The 24,211-nt window shown below is 41.4% G+C and overlaps 2 protein-coding genes across 5 annotated transcripts in view; both read left to right on the top strand.

Moving 5' to 3' along the window:
• The first annotated feature begins 832 nt into the window (after positions 1–832).
• Positions 833–16,079, top strand: LOC107388278 (PI-PLC X domain-containing protein 1). The gene is made up of 7 exons (XM_070545492.1): positions 833–1,720; positions 1,797–1,956; positions 2,374–2,498; positions 2,576–2,707; positions 3,402–3,569; positions 10,983–11,166; positions 12,589–16,079. Exons 2-7 carry the CDS (start codon positions 1,881–1,883, stop codon positions 12,828–12,830), a joined length of 927 nt encoding a protein of 308 aa, XP_070401593.1. The 5' UTR covers positions 833–1,720; positions 1,797–1,880; the 3' UTR covers positions 12,831–16,079.
• A 1,755-nt stretch (positions 16,080–17,834) lies between these two features.
• The window catches only part of spata20 (spermatogenesis associated 20), a 102,043-nt gene continuing 95,666 nt past the window's right edge, over positions 17,835–24,211 (top strand). For all 4 annotated transcript variants that reach the window (XR_008565506.2, XM_015963729.3, XM_015963727.3 and 1 more), the window contains exon 1: positions 17,835–18,136. Coding sequence is in view for 3 of the 4 variants with exons in the window: in XM_015963729.3 (XP_015819215.3) it covers positions 17,955–18,136 (182 nt within the window). In the remaining variant the exon portion in view is untranslated. The remainder of the gene's footprint in view (positions 18,137–24,211) is intronic.

The raw sequence follows: 24,211 nt of genomic DNA, 5'->3' as shown, positions 1-24,211 counted from the left end.
ATGGGTCCCTGGAAGAACGAATAAAATAAGCAAGTCACTGGGGTTAGAAGAGCTACTTTCCAATCTGCTTTTCCTGAATCGTACATGTAGTATACTTCTATTCAAATGAAAACTAATGATGGGTGTTTCGGCCAGGCCAGTCACGTACTTTGACATTTATCAGCTTGTAAAATATCATAATTAGACTACAAGTCAGACATCGGTACGCTGCATATATGACGTCACCACAGAATTCTCCCCTAGCATAGTTGCTACTTACCACATGGCAAAATTTATGATGGCTCCTTCCTCCTGAAGGAAGGATTGAAGTTTGCTGAACTTAGAGCCATTTTTCTCAGTTTTCTCCGTGTCTGATTCGATAGCGTCACTTTCGTAAAGTGCATTTGTAGTCCTGGACTTATTGTCACACAAAACCTAAAATAGCATTTCCCTATTCAAAAATAAGCGCATTTCCTGGTATCAAAATGCATCTTTAAAATTCACTGGCATCATATGTGAAATCCATGGCACATAACAAGTGGAATTACAAAATCATTTTTAGCCCCATTGACTTACATTATTTTTTTCGTTCTTCCGGGCACCCATGGTCCGGAAGTAGATGGGCGTGAGTTAGGCTCCCTGTAGATGTCAGCTTGAGGCTGCTGTCTTCTGCATGGCCCTAGTGCCTAGCCATGTATGACAGTTTTGGACAACAAAAGCTGATGGAAGACAGAATAAAGGGCATTTGGGACAAAAGGGGCAGGTGCACAAGCACCCTACGACTCCCTGCGCCTGCGCCTGTATGAGAGGTTCTCCACTCAATATCAGAGAAGGAGAAACAGCCGGCTGCTACCACTTCAACTTTAGGACAAACTACCAGAGTCCCATAAGGCAAATCACCATTTGAAGTCACGGACAACAAAAGACGTTTGGACCTAAGAAAACAGTGACTGGTAATTAGCACTATTGTTTCCTCTGGTACCGTGGGTTTTCAGGTTCTGGCAGAACTCAGGGATGATACATGAGCGGAGGAGTGAGTGTTCTGTAACTGTGCTTGTGTTCAAAACCTAGCTTGTTCTGTAGATTCACTATAGCAGCTTTGATGAACTATTGAACTGATTCAGACTAAAAGAAACAAACAATGTTTGAAAACACTGTAAAACTCACCTGATAATCACCTGAAAAAGTGGGAAACACACTGGACATGCTGTTGGTCCAACACAGAACTCCTCCAAAAGCAGACGCATGCCATTATCTGTGTTTAAGGGTAATTTTAAATCATCATTATTTCCCACAGACTGAGGGGGCAGAGCTCTGAGCACACCTCGTCAGAGGCAGACATGATGTCATTAGAGTTTCTGTAGTCGGTCACACTGAGGTGAAACACCTGCAGCTTAAAAGCTAAGATCCACTCTGTCTGAGCTTTTATCTGGTTTACGCCCTCTTAAAACCCATTTAAGGTCTTGTATAAAATCTCAGCTGTACTGGATGGTGTTTACTAAACTGTTGCATACGCTGTAATCAAAAATGGCACAGATCAGAGTTGCAGTGGTGAAGTGACAATGTTCTGATGGTTTATTCTGGAGAATGATCCTGTTGGAGTGAAGTAAATGACAATGGTATGAGGAAGTTTTAACTGAGCCTGCACAGAAAACCTGAATGACAGCAGTTTCTCCTCCCACAACGCTAAGGAAGTGTTTAACCTGAATCTACCTTAGAAAAGCAGCTGGGACCGTCACGGGTAAGTAGGTTCCTGCTGAACCTTTGACCCGGTGAACTTTGTTTTCTCATTTAAACCAATTCTGTTGTCTCTAAAGTTACAAGTTTGGTGTAGAGCTGCTGGAGTAGAGCTGCTGGAGTAGAGCTGAAGGTGTGAGCAGACGGAGAGAAAAGAAAAAAACATGAGTCACACTGACTGGATGTCTCAACTGCCACCGGCGCTTCATTCCATCCCTCTCAGTAACCTGGCCATACCAGGTAGGGAGCAGATAAAAGGACTTGGTCTCGTTTGCTGATGTGTCCCTTAGAGGGGACATCGGGTTCTTGATCTATTGTATTCTATTGTATTCTATTTAGACTTGTTTTAATCGTTTAGAGAGACTGGGTTTTAATATAAATGTTTAGATTTGATTTATTTTCAGATAATTTTTGATAACTTTTTAAGAGTTAGTGTTGAATTACCAAATATTCATAAACAAGGCTTATGAACACTAACACACACACACACACAAACACACACACACACACACACACACACACAATGTGTGTTGATGTAACACATTCTTCCTGAACTGTATTAGATTTTATTTTTCTACCAAACCAAATGTGTTACTGATCACTTTTATTTTGAAATTTTGTCAGTAACGGCAGATTTATGTCCTCTGTCCATTCCAGGGAGCCACGACTCAATGAGCTATGACCTGGACATCAACTCCTCTATTATAAAGCCAGAAGTCCTGAGAAGATTCAGCAGGATTTGTTTTGTGCGTAGGATAGTACGCAGATGGGCCATGACTCAGGTCAGGGAGGGTCTAATATTGGTTGTGAGATTTTTATGCGCAGGAAACAGAAGAGTGTTTTGATGTGTGTATCTCAGGAGGTGACCATCACAGAGCAGCTGAATGCAGGAGTTCGCTACTTTGACCTGAGGATTGCTCGCAAGCATAATGACTCTAATCCCACCAGGCTTTACTTCCACCATGGCCTCCTGACACGGACAGATGTGGAGGTAAACAATCTGTGTGTTGGTGATGTTTTAATGGGCATGATCAGAATTATTACCATCTTACTTAGTGTCCCTGTTCAGAGAATAGCTGATTACATCCTACAGGACTGATGAGCTAACCACTAGTCAGAGAGCGTTTGAATGGACCAGAGGGATCTGAGTCCAGATGCAGGGCTCTACCTCTGACCTTACCTTCAGCGCTTCAACTGTAGCTTCTTTTCAACGGGAGCACGATGTGTTGCTTTTTCAGATATTTTTGCTGACTTCATGTTGTCAGACAGCTTCTGTTGAAGTGATTCCTTAATTCTACATGTCTGGCGATAACTTTTTCACAAAGAGCTCGATTATGGTTCAAGTAACTGAAAACACAAATATTGGTAGGAAGGCAAATGCAGAAACCTGTCGCTGTTCAGGAAGTTCCCTATAACCAGTAAGACAGCCATTATTTAGAACTACTGCTAAAAAAAAAAAACAAAGTGGTTAAAATTTGCTCCGTGACTGGTAGACAGAAAATGTGGCTGGGCAGTTTTTCCAAAGACTGAACTCAACTTTTATCTATCAGTGAATAAAATGAGCCCATTTAAGGGAATGAGGTTTCTCTAACATCTAAAATCAACGTGACATTAAAGAACAGAGTTTCATTTGAAAAATGTCTGTTTCTAACTAACTGATTTGTGTTTTTTACCACTGTGGTCAGACTGTTCTCAGGGAAATAGATGCATGGGCGAGTAGACATCCTAAAGAAGTCATCATCGTTTCTTTATCCCACTTTGAAGGCTTCGACAAAAAGATTGAAGCCCAACTTCACATCCATCTCATCCAGTTCATCAAGGACTTGTTTGGAGCCAAACTCATGCACAAGATGGTGAAATAACTTTGAAAACACACAAAACAAAACTTTTGTTCTAAAACACAAAATCACTTCCTGCTTTGTTTAAATCTTTTCTAAACACAGCGTAGTAGCAGATTTGTTTTTACCTTTGTTTACTGACAAGTTTCAGCTAACGCTGTAGGCTTCCTCAGAGCACTGCCGACGTTGGCGGCGTCACTTCCTTCTCCGTTTGTCTGCTGGCAGCAGAGGACAATGTCGCCCTCCTCGCTGATGAAAAGGTCCCATGAGCGATCCAATGCGAGAACTCCATTGTCTCTGTTCATTGTCCTGGGTCCAAACAATAACAGAAAGAAAAAGAAAAAAAAAACAACCAAAACGAAGAACCAAAAATCCAAAAAGACAGGAACCAAAGCTGGTGATAAGTCTTCCATACATCAAAGGCATAACAGAAACAATTATAATAACGATGAAAAAAAGAATTCAATTCAAATAAATTCAATTGAATTTTATTTATATAGCGCCAAATCATGACAAGACTCGTCTCAAGGCACTTCACATAATAAACATTCCAATTCAGGTCAGTTCATTAAGCCAATCAGAATTAATGTTTCCTATATAAGGAACCCAGCCAATTGCATCAAGTCACTGAATAGTGTCAGTGACTTTATAGCAGTCCTCATACTTAGCAAGCATGTAGCGATAGTGGAGAGGAAAACTCCATTTAACAGGAAGAAACCTCCAAAGGATCCTGGCTCAGTATAAGCAGCCATCCTCCACGACTCACTGGGGATCGAGAAGACAGAGCGCGCACACACACACACACACACACACACACACACACACACACACACACACCAAGTGTCTTCGGTTACAGTGTGATTTCTTACTAAATATTCTATTTGGCGTGAGATAAACTTGATTGTATTTATACTAGTGGATCTATAATTAAACGGATAAACTAGTAGTAGCACATCCAACGTCAAGGAAAGCAAAAAGTTATCATCAGGAGAGGGGGAATGTTTAAGTGGTTAGCAGCAGTGTGCTAGACGATGGCCCCCTCCATGAGGCCACCACAGCTCAGCAGAACATCTTTGTAGCTTCTTCTGCGGACAACAACACTTAGAGAAAAAATAAAGTTAACAGCTGAAATTGCAGAAAATAATACAGTTAAAGAGCAGATTGTAGAAGAAAGCAGTAGAGTGTGAAAAGTGGTCAGTGTAGCCTCCGGCAGTCTAAGCCCATAGCAGCATATCTACAGAGATAACTCTGGATAACCTAGTCTTTTTAGATGGAGGCATGTTGGAGGCAGGGCAAGGGAGAGCCGTCTTTACCGACTGTACACTCCACCTCCCTCTACTCCCTCACTTGTCCAGATCTAGGCTAACATCAGATTTTAACCTTAGGTTCTATCTAATAAAATTGTTTTAAGCCTAGTCTTAAAAGTAGACAAGGAGTCTGCCTCACGGACAAAGACTGGGAGCTAGGAGCCTGATAACTAAAAGATCTGCCTCCCATCCTAATTTTAGATATTCTGGGAACCACCAGTAAACCTGCAGTCTGAGAGTGAAGTGCTCGGTTAGGAATGTAAGGAACAATCAGATCACTGATGTATGATGGAGCTTGATTATTGAGCTTTATATGTGAGAAGAAGGATCTGAAAATCTATTCTGAATTTAACAGGTAGCCAATGTAGGGAAGCTAAGACAGGAGAGATATGATATCTCTTTTTAATTCTCATCTGAACTCTCGTTGCAGCATTTTGGACGAGCTGAAGACTTTTTACTACATTCTGTGGACTTCCTGAGAGTAATGAATTACCGTAATCCAGTCTTGATGTAATAAATGCATGAACTAGTTTTTCAGCATCACTCCTGGAAAGGATGCTTCTAATTTTAGCAATATTCTGAAGGTGGAAAAAAGAAATCCTACAAACCTGTTTAACGTGGGATTTGAATGACATTTCCTGGTCAAAGATAACATCAAGGTTCCTTACTTTGTTCTCGGAGATTAATGTAATGCCATTCAGGTCAGGTGATTGACTAAGCAATTTCCTTTTCTGGATTTCTGGTCCAAAGATGAGAACTTCCATCTTGTCTTGATTTAAAAGCAAAAAGTTTAGAGTCATCCAATTTTTTATGTCCTCAAGACAAGCTTGTAATCTACCTAACTGATTAGGTTCATCAGGGTTAATGGATAGATATAACTGAGTATCGTCAGCATAACAGTGAAAGTGTATCCCATGCTATCTAATGATTTTACCAATTGGGAGCATATATATATAGTAAAAAGAATTGGTCCAAGCACTGAACCCTGTGGTACTCCACAAATAACCCTGGAGTATGAAGAAGAATTGTCATGTACATTTACAAAATGAAATCTGTCAGACAAGTAGGATTTAAACCAGCCTAGCGCTGTTCCTTTGATCGCTACAACATGTTCAAGTCTTTCTACAAGAACATTGTGATCTACTGTGTCAAAGGCAGTACTGAGACCTAACAAGTCTAGAACAGACACAAGATTCTTATCTGAGGCCATGAGAATATCACCTGTAACTCTCACTAATGCAGTTTCAGTGCTGTGATACTCTCTAAAACCAGACTGAAATTCCTCAAACAGAGCATTAGTGTTTAAATGCTCACATACTTGGATGGCCACTATTTTCTCCAGGACTTTGGATAAAAATGGAAGGTTAGATATTGGTCTATAATTCTCTGGGTCATCTGGATCCAGAGAAGGCTTCTTAAGTGAAGGTTTGATTACAGCAACCTTAAAATCCTGTGGTACATATCCATTTACTAAGGATAGATTGATTATATCTAGAATGGGGGCAGTAACCAAAGGAAATGCATCTTTAAATAATTTGGTTGGGATTGGATCTAAAATGCAAGTTGAAGGTTTAGATGAAGCTTATATTTTTGATAACTCTGAAAGCTCAACTGGATCAAAACGGTTCAAACACAGATGAGGTTCTACAGTTACCTCTGATGCTGCTTCACTTACTGAGGAAGAAGAAATCACATTAGGGAGCATGTTAAAGATTTTGTTTCTAATAGAATTAATTTTGCTTGTGAAAAATCCCATAAAGTCGTTACTGCTGAGGGCTAAGGGAATAGATGGTTCAGAGCTATGATTCTGTGTATGTTTGGCAACTGTACTGAAAAGAAATTTAGGATTATTCTTATTCTCCTCAATAAATGCTGAGAAATAAGCAGTTCTAGTTTGTCTAAGCTTATTTTTACAAAGCACAAGACTATTTTTCCAGGATAGGTAGGCCTCCTCACGGTGCGTAGAGCGCCATGTTCTCTCCAGTTTCTCTAGAGTTTTGTTTTAAAGCTCGTAAATGAGAATTAATCCAGGGAGCCAACTTCCTGTCCATAATTACCTTATTTTTTAAAGGGATAACATCAACTAATGCAACACACAAAGAGGAAGTCACATTATGAACTAAGGCATCAATTTGTGAGGGGCTAGAAATGAAAATATTGCCCTCTGCTACGTTCCTCTGAGATGCTGAGGACAGTAAAGATGGAACATTTGATTTAAAAGATGCACCGACTATAGTGAAATTTACTTTCATGTCTCGAGAACTCAGTTATAAAAAACTCAAAGGTTATCAGAAAGTGGTCCGAGAGGACTGGATTATGTGGAAAGATCGTTATTTCCTCACACTCTATGCCATAAGTCAACACAAGGTCTAATGTATGATGGCAGGAGTGGGTGGCGCTATGTATTCTTTGAGTAAAACCAATTTAGTCTAAGGTATTACTAAAGGCTACATTGAGGCTATCATTTTCAATGTCCACATGAATGTTAAAATCCCCCACTATAATGACCTTATCAGTATTTAGCACCAAATCAGATAAAAAAAAAATCAGAGATCTGATCCAAAAACTCAGAGTAAGGGCCTGTTGGATGATATAAAACTACAAACAAGAGTGGTTTTACAGTTTTGCAACCTGGATTAGGAAAACTAAGAATAAGATGTTCGAACGAACTGTAGCTATTAATTGGTAAGGGATTGATTAATAAGTCAGAATGAAAAATGGTTGCTACTCCTCCTCCTTGCCCTGTACTTCGAGCAATATGATGCTTTATATAATTAGGAGCCGACTCATTTAAACTAGCATAGTCCTCTTGCTGCAGCCAGGATTCTGTGAGAGAGAGCAAAGCAATCTGATTATCACAAATCAAGTCATTAACTAACAAAGTTAAATAGATCAATAACCCACATTTAATTTTTCTAATTTTCTGCTCAGTTGAATTTGTTCTAATATTTATGAGATTTCCATGATTTGCTTTATTAAGCCTGATATTTAATCTGTGTGATTTTGGCTGTGGGCAGGACACTGTCTCTATGGGGTAGTGGGTGGGTAACAGTACAGAAGCTGCAGAGGGGTGTGTTAAACTACAACTCTGCTTCCTGGTCTGGACCCTGGGTTGTAATGGAGGACTAATAAAACTGGCCATGTTCCTAGAAAGAAGAGCTGCTCCATTCAAAGAGGGATGGATGCCGTCTCCGCATCAGACCAGGTTTTCCCCAAAACGTTTTCCAATTATCAATGTAGCCCATGTTGTTTTCAGGACACCACCTAGACAACCAGTGGTTGAAGGACAGCATGCGGCTAAACATGTCGTCACTGGTCCGATCGGGTAGGGGGCCAGAGAAAATTACTGAGTCCGACAAGCTTACACACCGAAGCAAAAATAATTTTAGTGACCTCCGATTGGCGTAACCGGGTGCCGTTACCGCCAGCGTGAATCACAATCTTACTGTATTTATGCTTATCCTTAGCCAGCAGTTTCAGGTAAGATTTAATGTTGCCCATTCTGGCCCCAGGTAAACATTTAACTACGGTTGCTGGAGCCTCCAATACCACGTTTCTGACTATGGAGCTGCCAATGATCACAGTCGGCTTGTCAGTGGGTGCGTCACTGAGCGGGGAAAATCTGTTTGAAACGTGGACGGGTTGGTGGTGGCCCACGGGCAGAGTTCTATGCTTCCTGCGTACAGTCACTCAGCCGGCCTGAGGTCCCGGCTGCTCGGGTTCTGCTGGAGGATCACTACGGGGTGGTTCTGAGCTAGTTAGCCCCGCGCTAGCTAAGCTGCTACGGCTGTTTACTGGCTTTCCAACAACGCAGAGCCAGGCCTCAAATTCCGACACCCTCGCCTCCAACGCTACAAAAATGCTACATTTGTTACACGTACCATTATCACTAAAGGAGGCAGAGGAGTAACTAAACATCTGACACAGAGAGCGAGAGACAGGAGATGGAGAAGCAGAGACAGAAGTAGCCATAACCGTGCTGAGGCTAAGCTAACTGGAGGAGCAAACTGTTCAACACCAAATAAACTGCGTGCGAACTCAAATGGTTCCCTAAAAGCTAGGTGGAACAACAGAAAATGTGTGTTTTAGCGTGCTTATGTGCTACAATAACTCAGAGATCCTAGTACAGAGAAATTAAATCAGTTTTAGCAAGCCACAAACACCAAACAGCTACACTTAGTGCAACACTGAAAACAGGAAACGACTTACCGCCAGGGATAAGGAGTGTCTCAGTGTATACTGATCAAACACACCAACAAAACCATACATGACAGTCAGAAAAAGGTTAGTAAAAACAAGATACCAGCAGGACATAAATGTGGAGTCTCCACAGTAAAACATACATAGGAGAAACCGAACACCAACTCAACACACGAACAATAGAACATAGAAGGGAATGTGAGAAAGAAACAAGCCAAAGACACAGGAGCAGCAAAACAACGAGGCACAACGCTGTAACAGATCACTGGACAAGAGAAAACCATAAAATGGTCTGGGACAGAACAAGGATCATAAACACTGAACAACAAAAATACAAAAGATGGATAAAGGCAGCCATAGAAATAAGGAGACGTGGACACAACCATGAAGGAGAAGAAGAAGAAGAAGAAGAAGAAGAAGAAGAAGAAGAAGAAGAAGAAGAAGAAAATATAATTTCTATAGCGCCTCTCAAGATCAAAACCACGAGGCGCTTCACAAAAACAAAAAATGTAAAAATATAAAAAGCATTTAGAAAATGTTTAAAATTATATTTAAAATGAGCAAAAAGAGACAATTGTGATAAAATAATGTTACAAAAGAGAGAGAGAATAGTTAAGAGGGAAATCAGTGGTTCCTGAGGAAGGTGGAATAGGTGGGGAGAGCAGAATAAAGAGAGAGAGGTGAAGAAGGTCATACAAAAGCCAGCTTGAACAAGTGAGTCTTCAGCTGCTTTTTAAAGGAGACCACTGAGTCCACTGATCTCAGGCTCAGGGGGAGAGAGTTCCAGAGTCTGGGGGCCACAGCAGCAAATGATCTGTCGCCTTTGGTCTTTAGCCTGGTGCTGCACAACCAGTAGGCTTTGATCGCTGGAACTCAGGGACCTGCTGGGAGTGTAGGGACTAAGAAGATCACCAATGTAAGATGGTGCTTGTCCTTGTAAGGCCCCATAGACCAGAACCAGGATCTTGAAATGAACCCTGAAGTTGACTGGCAGCCAGTGAAGCTGGAGGAGAAGCGGGGTGATGTGGGTGTGTTTGGAGGACTTGGTCAGAAGCCGAGCAAAGAGCATTCTGAACAACCTGTAGATGGTTCAGGGAGGTTCTGCTCAGACACGTGAAAAGAGAGTTACAGTAGTCTAAGCGTGAGGAGATGAAGGTGTGGAGAACTGTCTCAAGTTCAGAGCGGGACAGAATGGGACTCAGCTTAGCAATGTTCCTGAGATGGAAGAAGGAAGAACAAACAAGAGAACTGACATGAGAATCCAGGGTGAGAGCTGAGTCAAAGGTCACACCAAGATTCCTGACAGAAGGTTTGGTGTGGGAAGCAAGCTGACCAAGAGAGTCTCTGACTTTGGCAACCAGCTTGTCTGGGGCACAGATGAGGATCTCAGTCGTATCTTCATTCAGCTGAAGAAAGCTCCCAGCCATCCAGGTTTTGATAGAGTCTAAGCAGGTGTGTAACAGCTGCAGCTTAGACATCTCATGGGGCTTGAAGGAGATGTACAGTTGGATGTCATCTGCAAAAAGATGGTAGGAGATTCCTTTGAAGGAGCTCAGGGTGTGCTGAAGAGGAAGCAGATAGAGGAGGAAGAGCAGAGGCCCCAGCACAGAACCTTGTGGGACACCATGGGTAAGAATGAACAGAGACAATGGGTTCCACACATTGGATCATTCACGGGACTGTGTCATCAGCAAGGAGAGCACGAGCAGTAGAGGGCGACATTGTCCTCTGCTGCTCGCAGATAAATGGAGAAGGAAGTGACGCAACATCTGCGTGTTCTGAGGAAGGCTACAGCGTTAGCCGACACTCGTCAGTAAACAAAGGTCAAAACAAATCTACTACGCTGTGTTCAGAAAAAACTAAAACAATGGAAGGATTACACAAAACAAGCTTCTTGCTTTTGTAACTTGGATTTTTACAGGACACCCCTACCTTAAATGCTTGCTGGGGCCAAGGAAAAAATGTTATTGTTTCGTATGATCACCCAGCATATCACCAGCCTGCACTGTGGAGGAAAATCCCCTATTACTATGGAAAGAGTATGGATCGTTCAAATATTATAGCAAAACTCCAGGATGTGTTGGAAAAGCAAAAGCCTTCCAGCTGTAAGTGTTCCTATCTGATTGTTTTAGGGCAGGGCTATTTAATTCCGGCCCTAGAGGGCCGGTTCCAGCACGTTTTACAGGATTCTCGGCTCCAACACACTAGATTCAGTGGTTGAATCACCTGTGCAGCAGCTCACCGGGCTCTGCAGAAGCCTGTTAATCCTCTCAGGCTCAAAATAAGTTTTGATAAAAGGATGAACAACTAAGTCCTTCAGGGATACTTCTGAGTTAAAAATGCTCATGAAGTACGCATTTGGAGTAACCAGGTAGGTAGGTTTTAACTGTTGCAAATCTGCAACGCCTGCCTCCAGGGGGTTAATCACCTGCTGACTGAAATCAGATGTGTTGAAGCAGAGTTAAAACTAAAACGTGCTGGATACCGGTGTCGGTACGGGATCTGCTCGGGTGCAAGATCGGCTCGGGGTCCTTCGACTGCCGATGACGTCAAAGTATGGCAAACCCACTGAGACAAAAAACACTACACATCTATACTGTTGGAAAGAATTTAGCAGTTTCGTTATTAAAATAATGTTTCGTAAGACGTAAGTTTGTGTTTATAATGGTATTTGTAAAATAAAACACTATATTGTATTCATAATGTTGAACTCCTCTTTGAGCACATTCCTTGAAGGATCATAGGTATTAGCAACACCTGTGAAATTGTATTTTGCAGGAAAGAAGTGTGTCCCGTTTATTGAAGTATTTTGTGTTTAGAGTTTTTGACGTCTTGTCCATGCGTAGTTCAGTTACGCTCAAAGCTGCTAGCCAAAACTCTGGAGTTAAAAGTTTTCTGGCTTTACTAAAATACCTGTCTGTACTTATATGATTGATGACAGTTTTACTTTCTATTAGACCCCAAATGTAATCATTTGGCACGTTTCTAATTCATAATTTGTAAGAATGTAATCGGTGATATTAGCATTAGCATTCCTATGGGTTTTTCCATGTATATTAGCATTGAGCTAACCACTCGCTGCCAAATTGCAGCCTTTGCGATTAGAAAATCTCCTTTTGTCACATCACTATTTAATTCCACATATTGTTCAGCCCTAATATACATGCAGCTCTATGCTAAAAGTATATTTTCAAAGAGGTAATGATGGATTTCTTTGTAAAAGTTGTCCATCTTTCCAACAGAAAAATTAGCCTGGACCAACGTAACGTGATAACAACGTAACGTGATTATGTAACTTCCGTAAGGTTCATGTTCAGCCAATCAACTACTTTGACATCATCGGCAGTCGAAGCACCCTGAGCCGATCTTGCACCCGAGAAGATCCTATACCGACACCGGTCCTCCAGGCCCGGAATTGAATAGCCCTGTTTTAAGGCTTATTTATTACTTTTATCCAAATTCGTGTTTCTATCCTTCATGACTATTTTCTGTGCTCTGAAATAAGTGCATTGCTTTGAAATCCCCAGATTTCTTTGTGTGTGGCATAAATCTGACCCTACCATATGATATCAGCATACTCAAGTACATCCTTCGCCTTTGTGACAACTTCCCCAGCTTGATCCGAAGGGGTCTGCCAAAGCTGCTGCGATGGATAAAGGACCTACACAGCAAAACACCCATGAACATAGTGGCCTCGGACGTGGTGACTCGAGCCAACTTTGTCTCAACGGTGGTGAATCTCAACTTTAAAGCCCTTAAAGCAAATTAAAAATGTTTCAGTGATTTTAATGATAAAGGAAGGCCTTTTCGTACAGAAGTATGTCACCGGTGAACATCTGGAAGCTTACCTGTTGACTTTTGTAACTACCTATGATCATTTGAATAAAGCTGAATTTATTGCTTCGGTAAAATCTAATTATCAGAGGTTAGCTTTTCTTTAGGTAAAATGAGGCAAATATACAAAATGCTAAAATAATATACGCAGAATAATAATATTGTAACGTGATGGAAGTGGTTACCTTTAAAGAGACAATGTGTATTTATTTTTACCATTAATCTGGAAATATCCACAAAAATGATGTTGAAATTAATTAAAAGATACCCAGTTGTTGAAAAATATTGTAGGCTTCATAACATATTAACGTACCAATGGCCAAGTATGTCCTTAATAAAAATCAAGTCTAAAATACATGGGAGCGGGTCCAAGTCTCTGGGCGACGCCGTATAGGAAGCCTAGGGCACTTCCGCATCATGGATCCCCGGAAGAACGAAAAAATTAATGCAAGTCAACGGGGCTAAAAATGCTATTTTCTAACCCGCTTTGCCTTACTCCCTGGATCACACATATGTTGTACTGCAATTTAAATTAAAAATTTTGATGGGTGTTTTGACCACACCAGTCACGTACTTTGAGTTTTATCAGCTTGTAAAAGTTAGTAATTAGCATGACTACAAACTACAAATCGGCACGTCGTATATGTGAAGCCACCACATAATCTCCTCTCCCCTAGCGTAGCTGCTACTTACCAAATGATCAAATTTATGGTAGTTCCTTCCTCCTGTGGAAAGTTTGCTGAACTTAGAGCTCCCTTCCCTCAGTTTTCTCCGTGTCTGGTTCGATGACGTCACTTTTGTGAAGTGAATTTGTGGTCCTGGACTTATTTTCACACAAAGCCTAAAATATCATTCACCCCCGTTCGAAAATAAGCACGTTCTTGGTTTCTAAATGCATCTTTAAAGTTCAAAGACATCATATGTGAAATCCATGGCACAAAACAAGCGGAATTAGAAAATAGCGTTTTTAGCCCCTTTGACTTGCATTTGTTTTTTCATTGTTCAGGGGACCCATGATGCGGAAGTGACTTTGGCTCCCCATTAGATGCCATGTTTCCTTCTACGGGAGCCGGACAAATTAATTTACTGATTTGTAACGAACAGTTACAAACTTTCGCCATTCTTAAATGTAGTTGTTTTACACATTTACCTCTTCACTTGTTGCCAGTAATGAAAGGAGTCTCATGTGCTGGTTATTTGGCTGAAGTTTGTACTCCCCAGGGCTTTTTGACCATAAAGGGCATCCGTTGGTAAGGTCTTACTCCAACACAAAAATACTGCTTGCTTGCAATGATTTAGGTATCTACTGCTGCCTATGGCCAAGAAAAATACACACTGTCACTTTAATGAATGATCAATAAGATGTGATATTCCATATAAATATGAATTATCACTATTGTTGATCTTTTAATATTTGATTTAAATTGAAATCAGGTCTTTTGAGCAGTTCAGAGAAATCACACCAAATAATTTGAGACTGAGGCAAAAATATAGTTAATAAAATCCATTTAGAACTATATTTCTAAGCTAATAATGACACAAAACTAATTATGATGAATGATGGTTGAAACAAGATAACTGAGACCATGAATGAAATGATTGACTGTAAGCTTAGATGTTATGTAGCAAAACCTGATTGTCTTAGAAAAATGTAATGTCTGGGTTGTAAATAAGTCTGACTGTATGGTTTAACAAACTATCAATTAATGAAATCATCCACACCAGTGGTGCAGAACCTGCGAATCCTTGTGTTTGAATGCTCCCCGTGATCCAGGGTCCGGAGAATTTGATACGGACAGGCTGCCGGTGGAGTTGACTTCTGGGGTATTCCGAGTACATAGTTTCACCCCAAATACGGAACCGCTGGTCAGTGATACCCTCAGGGTGAGTGCTGGTGGTCAGATGAAGTTTTGCAAAGAAGGTTTGACCTTAAAGGATGGTTCCTTATACTTAAATGATTCAGTCGACCGAACTGGGCAGCTTGCTAGAACTCCCTTGGAAGAAGTGTCAACTCTTTTTGATATATGTTGTTTATCAATTTAGACAAATCAGAGCTTAACAAGTTTAAAGTGGGTGGTTATCACACACCTCAGACACCACTCCTTTCTCAAACGCTTAAGAGAGATTATTTCACCTAATGTGGAAGTGAATATATTAAGTATTCATAATCATATTGTAACGTCCAGCAATGGTCAGTTTTTAGGTACAGTTTGACCATTCAACATCTGGTCAAAATGGAGGCACGAGGCTGCATGTGTTCTTTTTAAATTGGCCTGCCTTCACCCCATCAGCTGGAGCTCAGAGCCTCTCTGCAGCTCTGAACAGATGATAACAAACTGTCAACAATGATGTTCTCTCCTCAAGGTCCAAGCTTCCCTTATCGTCCTACAGGATTCTTCATGCCTCCAAATAAGTAAACACTCGCAGCTCGGATCAGTTGCTAAATCAAATAATGATTTCCTAAATTAAATATGAACTTCTAAAACTTATAAGTTAAATAATCATTAAATAAACGTTTGTTTATTGCTACTTATAATAATTATAATATAATGAAATGCTTTCATTAATATGTGCTCAATGATTGAAGTGTGAAATGAATGTTATGTTATGATTACAGTGATTGAAATATGTTTCAGCATGTTTATACGACAAGGTCATCACCATTTGCACTCACACAAGAACAAAGTAAGGTTAAGTTAAACTCATGACACATAGATAGCCCTTTACCCCAGATCAGAATGTCCGGATCAAAGAAGGCGCGTTTCTGAGTTATCTTGGTAACATTCCTCAACTTGTCAACCTCTGGTTGGCTACACAAATCATAACATGAGAACATTAAAACTGGATCACTCTGGTGATTCATCAGTTCTAGAGAAAGCTTCAGACCGGACATCTGAAGCAAAACCTCTCTAACCATCAAAGCTTTTGACACGTCGTCAAAATCTTTTTGCACCTGCGAAGCTGATACAGCGAACGGTTCCTGCAGAACAAGCTGATATTGTTTAGACTCCTTAAGAGTCCCAGACGTGCGGTTCCATCCGTCAGTTGTGACCTGGAGACAACTCTAAGACCGGTCTAGTAATGCCACAGTTTCTTCTATGGACGCCGGTGCCTGGAAGTCCGAGGACTTGGATATTTCGGATCTATCACGAGGGTCTCTGAGAACAGGTGAAGTAGACACACAGATAGCGTCTGATGCCTTTTGATAATAATCAACTTCGTAGCTTAATGCAAACCAAATTCTTTTACACCCAGATCTCAGCTCTCCTAGATACGGAAGTTCTGATAACATCGCATTCACACATAGGTTCATACATCACATTCAGTTCCATCCATCACAGTAAATGTTGGGTAAAAACTGTTAATAATGTCTTTAATGGTTTGACATCTGGAGGTTTTAAACGAAGGTTCATTATTCATCCATTTCTGTTTCTCTGGGAACAGCTCTAACAGGGAGGACCGACTGTGACCTTGCCCTCGGTATCAGAACTGGCACCCCCTTATCAGTAGTCCTCTGGGTTATAGGCCAGACAGCTCTGTTGTTGTAGAAATTGCACCTGGTGTGCCTTCCTGCCTGAGAGGCTATGAGAACCTCGAATGTTGGTGTGTAATTGTGTGTGTGTTTACCAGTTTGTGTGTTTGCCTTAATAAATGCTTTCTGAGGGTTTTGTCTGATGAGAGCGAACTGACTACCGACTCGTGTGTGTCATTGATCTCTCTCCACTTTGCAAAGTCTAAATTGTTTATTGTTGGTCAATTATTGGTGTTGATTATTGATCAGCTTATTAATATAACCCTTGCGTGTTGAACTTTCCCTAAGGTAACCCTGAATGGGAAATAAAATTACCTAACAGTAAATGTTAGTTAACTTGTCATGTTTTAATTGTTTGTAAAATAAATTCTTACTTTTATGAACCTGACTCTTTTCTGAATCAAAACGAAGTGTGTACAATCCCTGAATAAACAAAGAATCCTAGAGTCTTCTGATTAAATACAGTAAAGACCAAGCAGGGTGATATTCTATATTTAGATAGAGTATCACAGCTTATTGGTCATAAGTAGAGGTTATATATATATATATATATATATATATATATATATATATATATATATATATATATATATATATATATATATATATAGCTCTTAAAGCACTCAAATTCTCAAACCCTACAATATTATTAACATGTGATCATACTGATCAATAATTCATTATTACATTCCACAAATAGACTAATCTGGTGTAAATAAGACCTGAAATAAATCATTACAGGAATGAACATTTATGTTAACCCATTATTCATTACTGTAGACCAGGGCTATACAATTCCGGGCCTGGAGGGCCGGTACCCAGCATGTTTTAGTGGATTCTCAGCTCCAACACTAGATTCAGTGGTTGAATCACCTGTGCAGCAGCTCATCAGGCTCTGCAGAAGCCTGTTAATCACCTGCTGATTGTAATCAGGAGTGTTGAAGCAGGGTTAAAACTAAAATGTGATGGATACCGGCCCTCCAGGCCCGGGATCGAATAGCCTGCTGTAGAGCGTTCAACATTATTAAAACACTTTGGATTTAAAACATATTGTAGATGCCACAGAATGATTGTAAATACCTTGTATTTTGATGAAAAACAGGCCTTGACCATGCTACAAATGATTTAGTGCTAAACTGGTGGAGTTTTCTCTCCTGCAGCCAGTTTTTTTCAATTATTTTTTCCTATTTGTGTTTACTTTTACTAATGTGAGATACTGTTTTTTAGAAGTGCAATTAAAAAATATACCATAAATTAATTTTTCTATTTTTCATAATAAATCACATTTTGTAACCATTCTGGTCATTATTATATTTGTGCTGGGATAAATAAACGTTGAGAAACAAACAAACAAACAATAAATAAACAAAAAGGTCAAAGTAAAACAGTTTTGTCGTTCCTGGTCTGTTGGAGCGCCCTCGCGTGTTAGAAGACGGTAATGCAACAACATGCCTCCATGCCTAAGTTTTGCCATGTCAACAACGCTGCCAGTGTTAGCGTGCTAAAGAAAGTCTCTTCAGGATTACGATGTTTAGGCTAGCATGGCGTCACTCGGTGTGTAGAGACAGCTTTGCGTTGACCACGCGCTCTTTGGCTGCAGCGTTGTTGGGACCGGAGCGTTCGCAGCAGGGTCCTCTTCGCAGCCTCATCTCCAACCCACTGAGCTATAGGTCACCGGTCCTCCAGCCGCAGCCGGCCCGCTACCTCAGGTAAAGCCACCTCCGCTACGTGGAAGCTAACGCCAGCTTCTTAAACATCTCTCCCACTAGCACACCTGACCCAGCCACACAAATCTGTGCTACATGTTTAATGCATAACGTTGCACGCGGCATGATGATGTCAGATCGTGTGTGCGTACCTCTCAATTAAAACGACGTTCCATGCAGAAACATACACTTTTAAACTCCGACAACGTCCTGTCTTCCAAGAGAGCGGGCATAATAGATAACAAAAAACAGTTGTTTGAAGTTGAATGTGTTAAACTTTTGTTCGGCATATCTATTTACGTTATTGGGTGACGCATGTTTCCTGTAATTTCGTTATTAGGCACAGCACACATCACTGCTAACTGTACGGACTTTAAGGAAAATGCAATGGTTGGTGTCCTGTGTGCTAAAATGTTTCGCCCGATTTCAACACTAGCATCTAAACTCATTTATGTCTTACAGTTACACTATCAGGAGCAATAGTTTGTACCTGTAAGCCAGATCATATCGAATTAGTCACTATTTGAAAGGAATTTTGACGTTGCTGGCAGTCAGCCAGGTAGTGATGAAACAGGGCTTTTTGCATGGTTGCAGGTAAAGGCAGAGGTGGTACATTAATGAATGGGCGTATAAATAAATTAACTATGTAGAATAAAATGCATGTGGCAGGAAGATGTATTAAACCAGGTACAGCATACAGGTGAAACTCAGAAAATTAGAATATGGTGCAAAAGTTGAATTCAGCTCAAAGGCGAAACTAATATATTAGATAGACTAATTCCATGCAATGCCAGATATTTCAGCCTTTATTTGTTTTAATAGTGGTGATTATGGCTTACAGCTGATGAAAACCCCACATTCAAAACCTCAGATGCTCGTGACAAGGTTCAATATTCTAGACTCAAAGTGTCACACTCTGATAAGCTGATGAATCCAGAACACCTGCAAGGGGTTCCTGAGCCTTTAGATGGACTCTCAGTCTAATAAATGACATAAATTGACTGTATTCTAATTTTTAGGGATATTCCGATCACAAAAATTCCCCCCCCCCCCGATCCGATTCAAAGTCATTATCATTAATGCATGTATTTTTCTTTTTTTATATGCCATTTATTTTGTTTATCTGCCAAAAAACATCAATTGTTTAGAAGGTACATTAAGAAACGTGTGAATATTAAGAATATATGTATAAGTAAATTGACGTTTATCATTTACATTAATTAGAAACATGTTAATATTAAGGATATATGTAAAAGTAACCTTGTTGCTCATATTTTAAATCGTTTACTCGGTGTGTGGCTGTTTTGAGTGATGGGTATGGCACGGCACATGACTGTCAGCAACAGGGTCACTACTTTCTACAAAACACCTCTAGTGCTGCTGCTTTAAAGTTAGGAAGATCACACCGCAAATCAAGGAGAATGTAAAACCCGACGTTTGCAACTCATCCAGTGGCATAAATGTACTGCTGTCTTGGCAGTTTTGCTGTCCGTAAATGGTAAGTGGCCTGTATTGTGCAGAACCTTCTTAGGGTTCTACAACCCCCCAAGGTACTTTACAACACAATCAGTCATTCCCTCATTCACACGCTGGTGGGGATGAGCTACGATGTAGCCACAGCTGCCCTGGGGCGCACTGAGTCGAGGCATGCTGAACACTGGCGCCACCGGTCCCTCCGACCACCACCAGCAGGCAAGGCGGGTTAAGTGTCTTGCCCAAGGACACAACAGCAGCATTCTCTGGTCAGAGCTGGGATCAAACCTGCAACCTTCTGATTATTGGACAACCTTCGCAATCTCCTGAGCTACATCTGTTTCCAGGCTGTAGACTATTTCTTGTTTTTTAATATATTTTTAATGTCGGCTGGCGTATGCGAATTGTTGCAGTGAACTGAGCAGTTATTTTTCTTAAGGTGGCGCGTCAGACTCGTGTTGAACGCAACACTAGCAGGGTTTTTCCCCCAGCACTTTATAAGCCTGGCGGCCCACCAGGCTTTGCTTGGCCACCCGCCAGGCTAAGTGTCATGCCCCGCCCCCCTCCCTGACCCTACCGTGTCCGCTGACACGAGCGGCGCAACGAAACTAGAGCCCTCGATGAGCTGATACTGGTGATAAACAGCAGTGAAACGTGTGCAACCCCCCCACTCCCGCTCTTACAGAGGAGCGCTGCGGCACGCTGACTCGTTTGCTTAGCAACGTTTATGTTTTATCTCCACTAATAACTCAAACCTGAATGAGTTCTGCTGTGTGGTGTAGTTGCTAATGCTACCGGTTAGCTTCCAGCCAAGACACTCTGCTGTTTCCTGGACGCTAAACCAACAACAGCCTTCCCCGTCGTGAGCAGAGATGGGTGAGGCTATGAATGCTAGGCCTGTCAGGCTTTTCTGAACCAAACCTTTTTTCTCTGTTTCATATTAGAAGCTAATGCAGAAAATGTGGATGGAAGACTATTTTCATGCTTAACCTGCATATTAAACTCGACGTGACTAATCATTTTCAAAAATAAGTAAAAATAGATTTTTGACAGAACCAGTGGCGTCATTCATTAAACGTTCATAGAAATATTCCTAAATTCGTTCCTATGAAAAATTGAGAATTTTCGTACGAAAGGTCAAAATTCTGATTTATGAAACATGCTTTGGCTTCTCATACGCACGTTCCTCCGCACTCTTCTGATGATAAATCCCACCTGTGAGTGCCCAGGTGCTCGTGTCCATTCTCAGTTATTTAGATACAGAAACACCCTCAACTAACCACATTTGGTAGCTACGTCCTCAGCACGTGAGGGAATTCCCAGCGTTCTACCTGGAAAAAAGAAAGAAAACTTTGTTGCGAGATCGAGACTGGCTATTGAAGTGCAAAATAACCAGAGAAGTGGCAGAGGTTATAAACGCGATCGAGACAGAGGAGAAGTTCCCGTCAGGAATAAATAAAACCTTAAATATAATCGTAGAGTAACTAGTTGTCATTTACATTTTACATTGAAGGAGTCGTTCCGGATGGTGTTTGTTTTATTTTGAAATGTCTGAGTGCAGCCTCCTCTGAGCTGTCATTAAATCTGCTTACCTTGACAACGCGTGTGTGATCGAAGAGCAGAGGAGGTTCTGAGGGGTTCTTGAAGTTGTTAAATAGAATATTATGGACTGGAATCGGATTTGTGAGGTTTATCTGTCACTCCGCAAAGTGGCCCAAATCACACCGTAGCTCTAGAAGGATCTCCTGTCAGCACGCTCACAGGAACGTGTTTACTCAAGAGAGCACGCTCTGGCAAATTCTTAATAATAATATAGAAATGTTCTTTTATCTAGTGCATCTCAAGCAAGATCACGAGGAGTTTCACAAGGACCTAAACATAATATAACAATAATAAAAAATAATATTAATAATATATTGGTCGGGAAGATGGCGGGAGTGCAGGCTGGTGGCTCTTCAGCTCCAGCAGGCTTGAAAGCCTTTGGTGGACCCAGAGCTAAACCAGTGATTTATAACACTTCTGACGGCAAGACTCTTGTTGAAGACGAGTTTTTAAATTTTCTTGTTGTTAAGATGAAAACGTTATGCCATGATGACATCATTTTGCTTGCTGTGAAACACTTTGGTTCGGAGTGGATTGAGGCCTCAAAGAAGGTCCTCCATGATTTATGCCCGAGCCCAACGCTGCGTCTAGTAACGCACAAAGGCCCTCAAAAGGACGTTAACAACGTGAAGAGCTGCTTGAAGCTTCTTAATGAGGCCGGCGAAAACATCCCCCGCTTTGTGTCGCATCATCTGGACGAGCTTCCCACAATTACTTTTAGCAGTATGGATGTCTCCTGCCTGCTTGGTAAAATTGAGAAGCTAAGCACTGATGTTTCTCTGTTGACGCAAGCGATGTCTACCCAGACGAGTGTCTGCGAAAATCTCCGTGTGGTGACAGCTAACATGAGTGATCGCCTGGGCGCGGTAGAGCAACTTGGCGTGAACGGCGGAGGCAACCCGCCTTGTTCCGATCAGCTGGTGACGTGTCAAAGGATGGAGAAGACGGCGCGGCAGATCGGAGCTACTGCTGAGGTGCAAACGGCTTCATCACCTGCTTCGGGCGGTGGGGCTGGTGCCCGAACGGTGAGGAGGGATCCGGTGGTTTCAAATAATGTGGGGGGTTTGGATCCGAGTAACGCTTCACCTGCCTGGAGTCAAGTTGTTAAAGAAGGACGCCGTCCAAAGCGGGCTCCAGATGACGACGGCCCTGCGCAACTAAGGCCTAAACGGAATTTCGCTAAGAGGCATGTTGTCGTGGGATCCTGTGCCGGAGGAAGGATCAAAGTTTTAAAAACGAAACTGGTGAGTGTCTTCGCAACGAAGTTCTGCCCTGATCTTATGCCGAGTGTGCTGGCTGACTATCTTAAAGAAAAACTACATCGTGAGGTGCGGTGTGAAAAGATTAATAACAACCAGAGCCGATGTAGTTCCTTTAAAGTTTCGGCAGAATGTGAGGAGGTATCTGAACTGTATGATCCTCAACTGTGGCCTGAAGGAACCTTCGTGAGGCGTTTCTATGAGAAGCGCAGAGCTGTGGCTGCAGATGGAGCTGCGGGTGGGCCCAGTGGGGAGCCACTTACTCAGGGAGCATCCAGTAAAGCATGAGAATTGTGTCATATAACTCCCGTGGCCTGCGCCTTGGTAACGGGGCTGGGGATAGGGCACGTCGTATTGTTGTCGATAAACTTTTGGAAGATGTTGACATTTTATGTCTGCAAGAGACAATGCTGCCCAAACAGAACCTGGATCGGTTAAACTCCTTTCACTGCAATTTTTTTGGTGCTGGGGAGTCCACTACTGATCTGTCATCTGGAATTATTCAAGGAAGGATACCTGGAGGCGTGGCCATCCTATGGCACAAGGATTATGATCCTTTTATTTCTGTTGTCAGGCTAAATGTGGACTGGTGCATAGCAGTAAAGATTGTTATGGATGAGAAGGTATTCATGATCTTAAATATTTATATGCCATATGAGAGTCAGCAGAATGAAGATGAATATCTGGCGAAACTTGGTTTTTTAAGCTCATTTATCAGTCAGTGTGAGTTTAATTGTGTTTTTATTGTTGGTGATATGAATGCTGATATTTCAGACACTCGCTCCACCTTTGGGCAACATCTGATTCAGTTTTGTGTAAATAATAACTTGGTTTTAACTAGCAAAGAGAGACTGCCAGCAGACAGCCACACGTATGTCAGTGAGGCATGGCACTCAACTTCCTGGCTTGATCACTGTATATGCACTGAGGATGCACATGAATGCATATCCAGGGTGGAAATCTTATACTCCCTGGCAACAACTGATCACATCCCTGTTTCCTTAGTGGTAAACTGTGAATCTTTGCCTGTGCTGCTCCAACACCAGAGCCCCTCACACACAGAGAAGCTTACTTGGGCTAAAGTGTCAGTCGAGGATATTAGGAAATATTCATTACTGTCAGATTGTAGTCTGAGATCTGTTAATGTCCACAAAGAAACGTTACAGTGTAGAGATGTTAACTGTGAACATATGGAGCACAGGCTGCACTTATGCACTTTGTATCAAAATATTGTGGACAGCTTGATTATTGCCAGCGAGTTCCTCTGCCAAAAAGGAGCAACAAAATTTAAACCGCTTCCAGGATGGAGTGAGCATGCTTATGCGTTACATGCTGAGTCCAGAGCAGCCTATAAAGCCTGGGCAGCTGCTGGTAAACCAAAATCCGGTTCAATATTGGAGTCTAAGAAAGCCGCGAACGTTAAGTTCAAGAATGCTGTTCGCTATATTAAAAGAAATGAGCAAACAATGCGGGCAAACTCCTTAGCGAACAAACTAAAGAATAATGATGTTTCAGAGTTCTGGAAGGAGTTAAAACGCTCCTGTATCAGTAAGCAGCTGCTACCTGCATCTATAAATGGGGTATCAGGAGACAAGAACATTGTTGAAGCCTGGAGGAATCACTTTAGCAGAATTTTTAACTGTGTAAATAGTGAAAGGTTCAATCTTGGCAACATTAACTACAATCATGGTATGATTGTCAGAGCTGATGAAGTCCGTCTCGCTATAGAGAAAATGTCTTTAAA

This window comes from Nothobranchius furzeri, chromosome 16 (assembly GCF_043380555.1).
Source record: "Nothobranchius furzeri strain GRZ-AD chromosome 16, NfurGRZ-RIMD1, whole genome shotgun sequence".
Lineage (NCBI taxonomy): Eukaryota > Metazoa > Chordata > Actinopteri > Cyprinodontiformes > Nothobranchiidae > Nothobranchius > Nothobranchius furzeri.
Note: the sequence above shows the minus strand (reverse complement) of the source record. Positions and strands in the feature narration are given on the sequence as shown.